At 39.2% G+C, this 12,856-nt stretch overlaps 1 protein-coding gene across 1 annotated transcript; it reads left to right on the top strand.

Moving 5' to 3' along the window:
- Positions 1-6,980: 6,980 nt before the first annotated feature.
- Positions 6,981-12,275, top strand: STOX1 (storkhead box 1). Its single transcript, XM_061447780.1, has 3 exons — positions 6,981-7,139; positions 8,732-11,051; positions 12,141-12,275. Exons 1-3 carry the CDS (start codon positions 7,007-7,009, stop codon positions 12,178-12,180), a joined length of 2,493 nt encoding a protein of 830 aa, XP_061303764.1. The 5' UTR covers positions 6,981-7,006; the 3' UTR covers positions 12,181-12,275.
- The last annotated feature ends 581 nt before the right edge of the window (positions 12,276-12,856 follow it).

Here is a 12,856-nt window from a genome sequence, read left to right as displayed (position 1 = left end):
AATAATGAACATATGATGGGAAACTTTTTAATTATTCTGAATATGCTTTACCTTATACTGATGCATCAGCAGCAATTCATGCTCCATTCATTGGTGGTGCAAAGCCTCTCTATAAGCAGCCTGATTTGTACTGAAGCAGAAGGATTTCTGGGTACTGAAACAACTGCAACTGCTGTTTGTTTAGCAAACTCAGTCTGTTTTGAAAGCTGAAACACTGTTTATTTGAAAAATTGAAATAAACCGAACCTCCATAAGCTTCATTCTGCTTTCTAAAAACAAACAAAAAAAAAGAGCAAGCTTTATCTTTTGTCTTGTAGTAAGACAATTTTTTTTTTTTTTTTTTTTTTGCAAATACTTGATTTTTCTTCTGTGGGCTGTATGCTGAGTGTCCAAGGTTTAAAACTCCATTGAGATAATGAAATATTTCACTTGTTCTCGATAAAACATTGCAGCAAAGCTAACCTGTCATTGAGATCGCTTGCTTGGGTACTTCATGGACCACATCATCCACTTTTTCACCTGAAATTGTTCTACTCTTTCAGCATCCCATAGGTACCTGCACATCCCTGTAATTTCTATTAGAGGCTTCACCTTGGTCTGTGAGATAAAACAACCCAGTACCTTCTCAGTAAGGGTTCTACTCAACTGGCTTTTGAAAAGCTATTTACTAAGTCTTGTGTAATACAATGGAGTGCTTAGTTGCTCTGTTTGTCTTTTATCCCTTCCTTTTGGCTGAAATTCAGGTGATCTGAAATACGGAATGGGTGTTTAATAGTGCCAAAGCCATGAAGAAAGGTTTGGGAACTGCAGGCTAAGGTCCTCAGGTCCAAGCCAGTGCTGTTTAATCAGAAGTGTCCAAAAAACTCTGAGACTTCTTGTGGTGGTAAAGATGTTGCTTTTGATTTTAAAACCTTTTTATGGTGTGATTTTGTAGTGGTTTTTTGGTTTGGTTTTGGGTTTGTTTTTTTTTTTTTTTTCTGTGGGCCATAAATTCCAGCCCAATGAAAGAGTGCAGGCACTTGTTTTACAGCACAGGGAACATCTTTAAAGTTGGATATCCATTTAGGGAGAGTGGAAGGAGAAGTGGCTGCGCATATCCATCAACATCACAAACTGCTCTGGCAAGTGTCAAGTTGCCTATATGTCATCAAAGCTTTGTTCTCAGCCGAGTAAAAAAAAAATCTCCCTGAAGTGGGTTATGTCCTGAAACAAGATCTAAGGCCTGCTTTGTTCCACCTCAGTGTGTGATGGTGGCTCCTGTTCCCACTGCAAGCCAGGGGTTTGGGTCTGAGGGAAGCTACAACTGGACCAAGCTCTCAGACAAGCTTCTTCTGTGGTGGGTAGGATTTGGACAAGTGTTGTCTGGGAGAGAGTTAGACATAACAGCTGTCATGTGTTCCCTGAGTCATGGTTTGCTGGAAACGCTCTGCAGGGGGGTATGTTCTCTTTTGAATAACTCTGTAGGTGCTGTTCCTCTGAAAGACTAGCGTGTGACTTTCCTTGGCTGGGGTACATGCAAACTGAAACCAGGGAGTGTGCAAAGAAGTAAATTTTGGTCCATTCTGGAAAGGAGAGACCTGAATGTAGGTATATCTTACTCCCATTACTGTAGCTTTATACTGTATACCTTTGGGGACTGCCTTTTGTGTGATAGCACATTTCCAGGCAAAGGAGTCAGCTGGAGTTGACCCTTAGCTGAGCATCTGTATGATGTTGTTATAGTAAGTCTTTCACTGTGTAGTTAAGTACCTAACCAACACCCAGTAACGCTTTCTGCTTGAAACAACAACGGTTTTGACATTAAAGAGCTATTTGGATGATCTGAGATACATTGCAGAAGAAAGGACAATTCTGGGAGCCAGGAAAAGGCTGTTTCAGTGGAGAAATGCCAGGGTTGCAAAGGGTCATTTTTGGACTGGTCCAAGTGGAAAAGATGTCCTTGTGTAAAATTCCCATAGCAGTGGATGGTAACACCTGCAGATACCTAAAGGCACTAGATGTTGCCAGTGACTTGTTTATTCCTGTTACATTCTTTGGCTCCATGGGCTAGTCCCTGATGGTTTTGCAACTTGCCAGGGACAGTTTCATTTTCTGTTATTTTTATCTCTCTGCAATAAAACTTTTGAATCAATCTATCTGTCTTTTATGGTCAAGCCTGACGCTGAATGCTGAAATGGTTAAAGATGATCTTCCTTGCTGTCAGCTGTGCTGGTTATGTTCAATGCCATATCTGAATTGACTTAAAGGCTATCAGCATGCTAAAGTATATGAAAAAGAATTATCTTGAGTGCTGTTGCAAAGAGTTCAATTTCTCTGCCAGTTATGCAGTGAGCAGCGGGAATGCCCCAAAGACAGACATGTTTATATGGGTTTGCTTGTTGGCTGTTTTACCAGCTGTTGCAGGTGAAACACAGATCTCCCCTGGACAACCTGCCTGATAGTTTTCAAGCAAGCAGAAGTGCTGTTTTCTTTTAAACAATCTATTTGAAGCCACCTATATGAACACATGAGCATGCTTGGTCATGTGTTCGATCAGTACCTTTGGAGCTTGGAACCTGTTCCCAAGATGTTCTTGGAGTATTAAAGAGGACATGTCAGTGGCCTCAGGAAGTGTTGAAGGGGTTGATGTCTCTGAAGATTAGAGACACATTTCAATGGCAAAAACTTTCCCATTGTGCTTGCCTTAAGGAAAACTGTACCTCACAGAACATGTTGGTGTCCATTGTGTAACTTGTTCTTATCTAGGGGCTTGAACCAAGATTGCAGGCAAGAGCTCTTGTCTTCTTGAATCCTGTTTTGTTTTCACCATACCTGCTTGTGGCTTGGTTAAATTTTTTTTGTTCATTTGGTTTTTGTTTTTTTTTGTTTTTTGGTTTTTGGTTTTTGTTTTTTTTTTTTTGGGGGGGGGGTGTGTGTTTGGTTTTTTTTTTTTTTTTTTAATTGCTGATGTGAGAAGGGATGGCTGTGGGTTGCTCTTAGCCCCGAGATTAGAGTAAGGTTTTAATGCTCTTGGCTGGGAACCTCAGAAACATTTTACAGGTCATATTTTTAGAAGTTTGTAACACTTGCAGTTGGGACCAGACTTTTGGGTGTTGTTGGGAAAGCAGAAGTATTTTGTTTTGGTTTTGTGTGTGTTTTCCTGTTTTGTTTTTTTACAAATTGTATGGCATTATTCTGTTGGCAAAAAACAGCAATCGAATCCACATGGAGGACATTGTTTGCCTAACACCTGATCTGGAAGTGTCTGTTGTCGCAGGAATCGGCAGGTATCGATACCTGACATTGTGGTGTGTTTGTAGCTTCTCCTTTAATGTCAACTAAAGAAGTATCAGTGACCCTAAGGGATACTTAATTGTTTTTGGTTTTCTTTGAGAGTTGTACAAAATAATCAAAGCACAGGAACATGCCTACTGGTCCTGACAGCTTTTGCTTGTTTCAGTAACAGATTAAGCATGTTACAAGATTTGACAATTTTACTGCACTCTTTACTCTTTGCTTCAGTAAACGGATGTTTCTGAAGACAGGATCTAGTACACAGTATTTATGCCAAAATAGAGCTTCCCTGTTATAAACTTAAAATTGAAAATTATCTTAACTCTGTCTTCATGATGTATATAGATTTTTTATTATTTAATAAGGAAGCATCTTGTAAAATCTTCATTAATGTTTGAAAAGGGTTTGCTACAGTTCCCAACTTTCTAAAATATTCTTATTAAGATGACTTTTATTTTTATTCCTGAAAATTGTCTTTAATTACAAAATGTAATTGTTGCAAAAAAATATGACCATGATGTGCTCCAGTCTATAGAAAAGCCTAAATGTTGCAATTCTAGCAGAACTCTACTTGCTTATGGCTTTCCTGGTGCCTTTCTGCAAAAAGGGAAGTTCATCAGACATTCCAGAACTCTCATGCAAAGAGGCACAGGATTGATTTTTTGTGATCTTTTCTATGTGCAACTTAATAAAGCATACAAAGCAATTCCAAGATAGATCTTTCCAGCTACAAAACAGAAAATCAATCTTCCATTTCCACATGCTGTGTCTTCTCTGTCTCAGCAGACCTAAGTGGAATTATATATAAGGGAGTTTATTCTTGATTTTTCTTAGGGTGTATTTATTCTTACTCCTTTCTTGTTACATATTTTTTTTTCTGAGTATTTTAAGAAGTAAATTGAGCAGTAATGTAACAAAATGCCTCTCTGTTCACTTCCCCAGGAGTAGCCTGGTTTTTACCCAGATAAAACTTGTACATAAACTTTCTTAGAGCCAGAAGATGCAAAACTTCTGCAATTGTTAAATAACTCAGTGAAAAAATGGTAAAGCTCACATTACAAAGAGAGAACAAAAAATCACTTAGTGCTAGTCAAGAATACCCAGAGGCTTTTCTGTGTGCTGACTTTTGTTATCCAATGCTCATATTACAGATTACTTCCCCACGCTGTGACTGATCCATGCTCTAAAAGGGTATTCTTGGATTTCAGGTGTCCAGGTAATGGGTAAACCAAACTGAAGGATAATAACATGAGTACTGGCAAGCTGCCTAGATTGGCATTGGTAAACATGATTCCGCAAGAGCTTTGGAGCACAAAATGGGAACTGCGCTGTATTTAAACGAGGATTAGGCTGACCTCTTTGACAGGTATCTTACCCATAGGCATAAGCAATGCCTTCATAAAAGCTACGAAGAAACTAGGAAGATGATTCTCATCAGATGATTATGTTTTTGCAGTCATTTTTGAGCTGTAAAGGGACGGATACTGAAGAATTTTAACAAACATGGCATTTTGGTGATTTTGCATCAGGTGTCTTGAGGCATAGCTTGCACAAATCTTTAAGACTGTTCCCTGTGCAAATCTAAAGGGTGTTGCTTTTATGCATTGACATCAAGCCTGGGGGAACATCTGAAGCGTGACTGTAACAGTTTATTCAGCTATGGAAAATAAATCAACAAAATTTTTATGAGAAATTAGGAGACACTTTCAGAATCCTGCCTGGGCCTTTTCCCACATGGCTTGTCAACGTTGCCAAGGATCTAATTCTTGCTTTCTCTATTTTAGATTTTATGTCAAAGTCAGGAAGGAATATCTAATATTCATGTTGTTAGCATGTGTGTATGCTGCCATTGTTGATCTGCAACCATCATTTTAAAGACACTTGCTTTGAACACCATTTTAGTGGGGTGGGTTATTTTTCAGTATCATGCTAGCTTTTGCTTAATGCTTTGTTTTAAATATTATTCTGAAAGGACCTTCCTGCATGGAGACATGGGATGCGAGGTTGCAAGACAGATGCAGTGATAGCAAGATGATGATGATGATAATAATAATAGCAACAATAATACATACATTTTGATTATAATTGGTGATGTTTCCTTAGCGTTTGGTGCTCTGCAGGAACAAATAGTAAAACTGACAGCAGCATGGTGTGCCTACAGGAAAGACTTTAGACAGCAAACTATTAACGAGAGTTACTGCTGAATGCTGATAAACTTTTCACATAAAAAAAAGAAAGCTTGCAATGGTTTCTGCACCTGCTAGGAGTATCTTAGCAACAGCACTGGGGGAACTCTATGCCACCACTTTTTCTGAGTGCTTTTTGTTGAGCATAGCAGCGATTGTAAAACAAAGGTCAAGAGCAATTTAAGCTCCTCAAAGTGCTGTTGCTTAATTCATTTACTCGGATAAATGTTTGTGCTGGTGTTTTCTGTCTCAAGGATAAATACCAGGTTGCAGACTACCCAATAGCAGTTTAGTTAAACGTGAAAATCACTTAATCTAAAATGTCACTTTGTACTTGCAGGAAAATTACTGTTAGCGTTTAACACTAGTTTTTGCCTTGTGAAGTAACCAGGAGTCCCTGCTGCCTCCTGCCTCATCTGGCAGCTGAGGGCTTTCTGTGCAACACAGAGCATGGAAACACAGATCACTGCCAGGCAGCACGAACAGACCATCGTTCCATTAAAAACATAGAAGAAAGCTTTTATATTTTTTTTTTTCAGTCCAAGAAGTTGTATGAGGTCATTGTCCCACTGTATGGCACAGGCTTCAGGTGAGTCCCTGCTTTGTTCTTTGTCATCAGCTTTCAGGGAAAATACTTATTTCAGGTTTTCCTACATCATTTGCTGAAGCCATTTCAGAGGTTCTTGCTAGGCTTGCTCTTATTGGCCTTTCCATCTTGCAAAGGGGAGAAGGGCAGTGTTTACCTTTGTGATTTATGGATGAGAGAGCTGAGACGAAGGACTAAGACAGACCCTTTTCATCCCTCTGGGCTGGGGCTGCAGTTACTGCAGGGGGAGCTGGGCCACCCTCTCAGCTCCTCCGAGCTTCTGCTTTCACCATGCAGAAAAGGGGCAATATTACTGTCTGTCTCTCACCAGAAGAGGTGATGTAGCCTAAAAAATGCATGCAATTTTAACAAGTTTTTGCCCTCTGTCCAGTTTAGTAGATAATTTCTAGTTCTAGAGTGCAGTCAAAAATTTGGAATTTTTACCATTTCTATTCAAGAAAGGGACAAAGCCTGTTGCTGTTCTTCCCCCCCCCCCCCCCCCATCCTCTGCATTCTGATTTGGTGACAAGGGTTTGTACTTATATTACTGGACACTTACCTTTTTCACTAGCTAATTGGAAAATACAGATTCTGTTACGGTTTTATATGTAACCCATCTTCTAAAAAGTCGGCACTCATCAGAAACATCTCTCTCAGCTCCCAGTTTATTAAGCTAAATGATGCTTTAAGCTAGAATTTACCAAACTAACATGCTTAAGGTATCCGTTTCCTTTTTACAAAGGCACTTGAAAAATGCCAGTACCATTTCCCTTCTCTTTTAAATATTCCTGAGTAATTTCCCCCAAAAAATTAGCTGAGCATAAGGTGTTTCTTCTGAAGAAATACAAGAAATCTTCAGTGAAAATCTGTCACGGTTAACAGAAAAAAATTAAACACTATGCCACCCAAAACAATATATATTTTTTCCCCTCCTTCTTCAGGTGATGTGACGCCTGTTCTCATGAATCCTCTGTCGCAGTCACACTCCATTTCTCTGGCAGAAAGAATATGCCGTACCATATCAGACATGAATGTGGATCTTGTGATGGTCACGCAGGAAACTTTAACAGACCAGCTAGTGAAAAATTATCCAGGTGATATGCTCGTTTCTCCTTCCTTTTAAAAGTGACTGTATCATCAAGATGGAATGTATTGACTGGTATTGGGCAAGTGATCACTGAATGTTTACAAGCAAAGCTGACAATACGAAAGAATATAAATTAACAGGCAACTGGCAGAACACATGCATGAGCATCACTAACATTGTCTTGAATGTAATCCTTTTTACAGATTTTAATGAATCGTCTTTGAAAATAAGAGGGAACTGAATGCAGTAGTATGTTGAGAGTATGCACTTTCTAGAGGGTGGAAAAGCAAAGATGAAGTATTATGTGCCAGATATGGAGCAGCACAAAAGACACTGTGTGTCAGATCACAAAGACGTTGAATCCCCCTTTAAGAGACGGGAACGTAGCTGACTTTAGCAGCAAAGGGACTGCGTAGGAGTCTACATCTGGTATTTGCTATCAAAGAAAACCAACCAGCCTCAAATTCAGGTTTTCGTTTCAAATTTCAGTCCCTTCACAAAATCAAATTACTTACACTAAATGTAATTATCTTCCGATGGGGTACAAGCACCTTCCCTTAAATGCTATGGTTTAAATCTGAAAAATGTTCAGTTTCCCTTAGATCTGCAATGTTGAAGTGTGTGTGTACATGTGTATATGAGACTTCATAAAGGCTCATTATGGCCCTCTGCAGGAGGCTGCTTTGTTTGATACTGAGCTTCCTCTTTTGAATCTTCTTAATCTTATAGCTCTGCAGACATTACATACAGATTGATCTGGTACACATTTTCAGTAGTGGGAAAAATGTTAATGCAACCCCATTAAGTGCCTCAGAACCCTGCCAGGCACATGATGTAGTCCGTATGTACACTGAGAAACCACAAACTAGCATTTTTAGATCAGCCAGAAGCAGCGCACCCAAAAGTTTGTAGGGAGAGAGCGTATTTCTTGCTATGTTTTCACAGATGCAAAGAGAGCAGTGTTGCTCATTCAAAGGAGAACTTCCTAAGGTCCACCACAGCAGTGCTGCAGTAACAACCAGAAACACAGCTGGCCTCTACCTTCCTCCTCAGGTGACTTTGCCTTATCCGTGAGGAATGGCCGCGGCAGAGTTAAAAAGGGCTTTACAGACCAGTCCTTGGGAGGACACCGGCAGCACTGCACCTACCAGAGCCCCTGGCTGGCTGATGTTTCTGTGCTGCCCTCATCTGACTGTCCGAGAAGCTGCAGCCTGTACTGGCTCCGAGACACGAGGCAGCCTTTGCGGCCTCCATGTGTAAACACTGCTGCAGAGTGGATCTATCCCTGTTCTGCAAGGTACAACAACAATTGCTGGCTCTGGAAGCTCAGCAGAGTACTGATGTATTAAAAAAAAAAAAAAAAAACCTGCCTTTTGTTTGGTGATTCTGGACACTTTCATGTTGAAATTGAGCATGCCCTACTCAAACTTCAATTGCCAGCTCAGTATCTAGCCTCTTCTGGAATCCTGTACACTAAATACATTGGGTATTTCATGTTTAGTTCCTTTCAGATCTGTTGTAAATAAGTTACTTTTTGGCCAGCTCCCATTTTATTTGAAAACATATTTATGATTTGAAATATCTGTGTCTTTATTGCAGGCATTGCAGTCCCCTCCCACAATATCTTATATAATATCCTTGGTACTCTAATTAAAGAAAGGAAAATCTATCATACAGGAGAAGGATACTTCATTGTGACTCCCAACACATACTTTATCAGAAATGATGCCAAGGAAGACAATAGAAGAGTCACATTGGAGGACAGTTGTTGCTGTTCATCATCTTCCATCACTTACCTCGTAAACATTGGGCTCTGTGCAGACCTAGTGAAAGAAAACATTCCTACAGTATCCTGTTATAGATCCTGCCATTGTTTCCCTGACCAGAATATGCTCTGTGATAAAAGACACGTTCAGCTAGTGAACTATGACTGTAAAGGAGGATGTAAGAAAAGCTGCAGTGAACTGAGGCCTTCAATTCAAACTCAAGGGATCTCCGCATCTGCTGAAAACTATTTCTGGGACACCATCAAATCACTGACATCTGTGAAACAGAAAACAAAAAGCAAAAGGTTTGGCCTTAGCCTTTTCTGGAGAAGTGCTTCTAGAAAACAAAAACGTAAGGAGGAGTATTCCACTTTTTCAGCCCAGTTTCCTCCCAAGGAGTGGCCAGTCAGGGATGAAGATGACTTAGATAATATTCCACGTGATGTTGAACATGAAATCATCAAGCGTATTAACCCCGTTCTTACAGTTGATAATTTGATTAAACACACAATATTAATGCAGAAGTCTGAGGAGCAGAAAAATTGTATCAGTAAGGGTACCTCGGCTGAAGTGTCAATAGTCAGGCTAAACCATCTTTCAAAAGATTGTGTTCAAAAGACACAAAATAAAACAGCAAAACAGACCAGGAAAACAAAATCAAAGAAAGAGAAGCAAATTAGCAGAAGAAACAGGACATCTCACATACATGAGCTAACATCTCAAAATCAGAAACTGGAAGACAACTTTTTGCTGCCTATTGGAAACCAGCAGCCATATGATGTAGCAGTGGCATCCCATGTCATATATAAAAAACAAATTAAGAACCCTTTTCAGGGTCTGTCATGGAGATGCAACCTTAATGCAAAAGGGCACAAAGGTACTCTGAATAGTCAGCTGAAGTCCAGGACTCAAAAACAAGAAAGGGCTCTACAAAGGCCACAGTCTTTGGACTCCTCAAAAACCTTTGACCATGAAACCGAACAGCTGGCTACAAAGACACAGGCTGACAAAGCTAAGCAAAGCAAACCACATGATAATAAGTCTTCTCTCCAACTAAAGAAAGACAGTTTTAGTAAAAACTTTAGTCATCCACAAGGCAGTACTTTGCAAAAAGATAATACAAACAAATACTTCCTGGAGAGTAATATTTTGGAAAAAAATATCTACAGAAGATCAGTAAAAAAAAATCCTGGGGATAATAAAACATCCCTTCACTCCTACACTGAAGGAAATGGTGAGTGCAAAGAAGATGCAAAATTTTCATTACATCTGAAAGATGAGCATTGCAGATGCAAAGCTGACACTGTATGTGAGTTATTAGATCAAACAGCAAATGAATTTCAAAATGTCCGCCTTTCAAATTATACAGCCAACATTAACCTGGTAAAAAAACCTGGTGTGAAATACAGACAAAAGACTGGTAAAAAGAATGAACTTATGTTTAAATATGATTGTGCCAGCCACCCTGGATCAACAAAGCTGGAAAGTGATGGATTTACTGGTAACTGCCATCTTCTGTATGAAAAAGCAGATGATGGTGACAAATGCAACACATTACATCTGGATGACAATTCTGAAGGCAAGGAACCACGTCACCTGCCTCCTGGCCATGCTTTTTCAGATATAAGAGACTGGATCAAAGCTGCACAAAAGGTGGGTACAGCTATGTCCCTAAAAAACTGTGAGATTAATACTTATCCCATCCAGTATGACACACCTGTAACTAAACGTCACTCTGGAGACCACGGATATGAGGAAAGCGCTACTTTTGCAAAATCAATCAATGGCTCAAAAGAGTATCCAAAACCAGATTTTATGGCAGAAAGTTGTTTATGCAGTCAGGTTCTTCCGATAGGTCACAGAAAGGAAGAAGAAACTAGCCTTGCTGAATGTCCAAAAGCTTCAGCTGTAGCAGATTTCAGACACACTGATGAGGCTGACTCAGATGCTGACACTTTGCAGAACTTCATCTATGAGATGGGCGAAGAGGTGGCATGTTGTGCTTTGGGCTCACAGATCAAAGAAATGAGAAACCTTTTGGGAAGAAAAGATCTGTGTTTTAAGAATGCATGTACTGTGATACCTGGACAGAAACAGTCAGAAAGGACAGAAAACCACAGCATTACAGGAGACAGTGGAATTGACTCCCCAAGGTAAGAAAACACATGTAACCATATTAGATGTTTTATCTTCAAATTAACATTCAGATTTTGGCAGAAACATTGCTGTAAATCACAAGCCCATCCCCCCCCCCCCCCCCCAAATCTTATTATCTTTAAAAACTCCACTGTTATGTCCCAGAATATTGGAACTGTATAGTTTTACCATGTCTTTTTACATGTACATTCCTAAATCAGCAATACAAATGCTGTTGTTTATATCCTGGATTTGTTTTTAGGAGGCAAGAAAATAGTATGAGCTCTGCCTTGCAGATGGAGATGGCCAACTGCAGAAATATTAAGAAACATGATGATTGATAAACTCACTATTAAACATGTGATTGATAAACTCCTGCTAGCAGACAGGTTCAGCCCACATTGATCTTGCCATATGAAATTATGGATATTGTTATATAGATGAAGAATTAAAAGTGCTTTATAGAGGTGTTCAATCGAAATTTAAAGGACAAAATAACATTCAACTTGCTCACAACAGACAGGAGAATGTGCCCATCACTTGGGCTAGAAGCTTCTGCTTCCTTTCACAGGGTACATTTTGCCTGTAACTATACTTGGAAAATCGCCTAATAGAAAACAATTATGAAACAATTATGTATGAAACAACTGTTGCATGTGGAAAAGACCTACAAAACTGTTAACTCTAAATGCTGTGAGGGAAAAATCATATCCTTTTTTTTTATTATTAACATCACATATTCTTAGGATCTTAAAAGACTTTAAATGTAATTATACCATTTGTATTCTCATATCTGCTGTCCCCTTGAGCAGCTAGTATATGAGGGAACAAATCATATACTAGAATTTTTAAAGGAATTCTGCTGGCTGGGTTTTGGCTTTTTTTTCCCTTAAGCAGCTTCGGACTGTGAACTCTTTCAAGCATACTTCTAGTGTACTAATTGAATGTAACACTTGAAATCTGATGGGTAAATTCATTTAGCAAAATGTATTTCAAAGGGTCATTTTGATTGTTCATATTGATGCCATCTGAGGTAGCAGAAGTTAAGCCAACTCAGTTTATTTTTAGCATGTGAAGTCTGATGTCTAATAATTCTGTTATTTTAGATGGACTGGAAAGAAGATGAAGCTTCCTGCCAAATTCTAAAAGCATAAATACTAATGCAAAGAGGAGGACAAAGCAGAAGGATAATTGCAACAAAAATCCTTGCTTCAGATAACTCTAGTCATAAATATTTGATTTTTTTTAAATAAGATATGTGAACTTTCCATTTATAACACTAACTATACTGTAAATGCCATTAGTCACACCTGTGAAGCTGTCTCTAAATCAAAGCTGTTAGCCAAAACTTTTAACCATAATATTTAGAGAGTTAATGTATATTTCTGTTGTTCTCATCTTTAATCAGTTTTTTGCATTCCTGTGATAATAAAAATGAGAACCGATATACTTCATTCAGATCACACTATTAACCTGGAAAGTGTATGTGCTGCTCTAATAGGCAATGTATCAGCTGGATAGGACTGTTTTACAGTGTAATTCTTAAAAAGTGTTTCTTACTTGTGCCACAGAAATAACACCACACACCCTCTTCCCTGTTCAAAAAACAGGGCAAACGACTAGATCGGCAAGCACCTTATTACTACAAAAGTTCCTTGAATCATAGAATAGTTAGGGTTGGAAAGCACCTTAAAATCATCTAGTTCCAATCCCCCTGCCGTGGACAGGGACATCTCCCACTAAACCATGTCAGCCAAGGCTCTGTCCAACCTGGCCTTGAACACCGCCAGGGATGGAGCGCTCCCAACCTCCCTGAGCAACT

Source organism: Pezoporus flaviventris, unplaced genomic scaffold, assembly GCF_033815535.1.
Source record: "Pezoporus flaviventris isolate CSIRO_AGI_PZ_B2104156 unplaced genomic scaffold, CSIRO_AGI_Pfla_v1 ptg000001l, whole genome shotgun sequence".
NCBI lineage: Eukaryota > Metazoa > Chordata > Aves > Psittaciformes > Psittacidae > Pezoporus > Pezoporus flaviventris.
Note: the sequence above shows the minus strand (reverse complement) of the source record. Positions and strands in the feature narration are given on the sequence as shown.

Coding starts and splice junctions, on each gene's coding strand:
- STOX1 (XM_061447780.1), top strand. CDS start 7,007: ATGAATCCTCTGTCGCAGTCACACTCCATTTCTCTGGCAGAAAGAATA. Junction 7,140..8,731: donor GCTAGTGAAAAATTATCCAG/GTGATATGCTCG, acceptor TCTTTATTGCAG/GCATTGCAGTCCCCTCCCAC. Junction 11,052..12,140: donor AGTGGAATTGACTCCCCAAG/GTAAGAAAACAC, acceptor CTGTTATTTTAG/ATGGACTGGAAAGAAGATGA.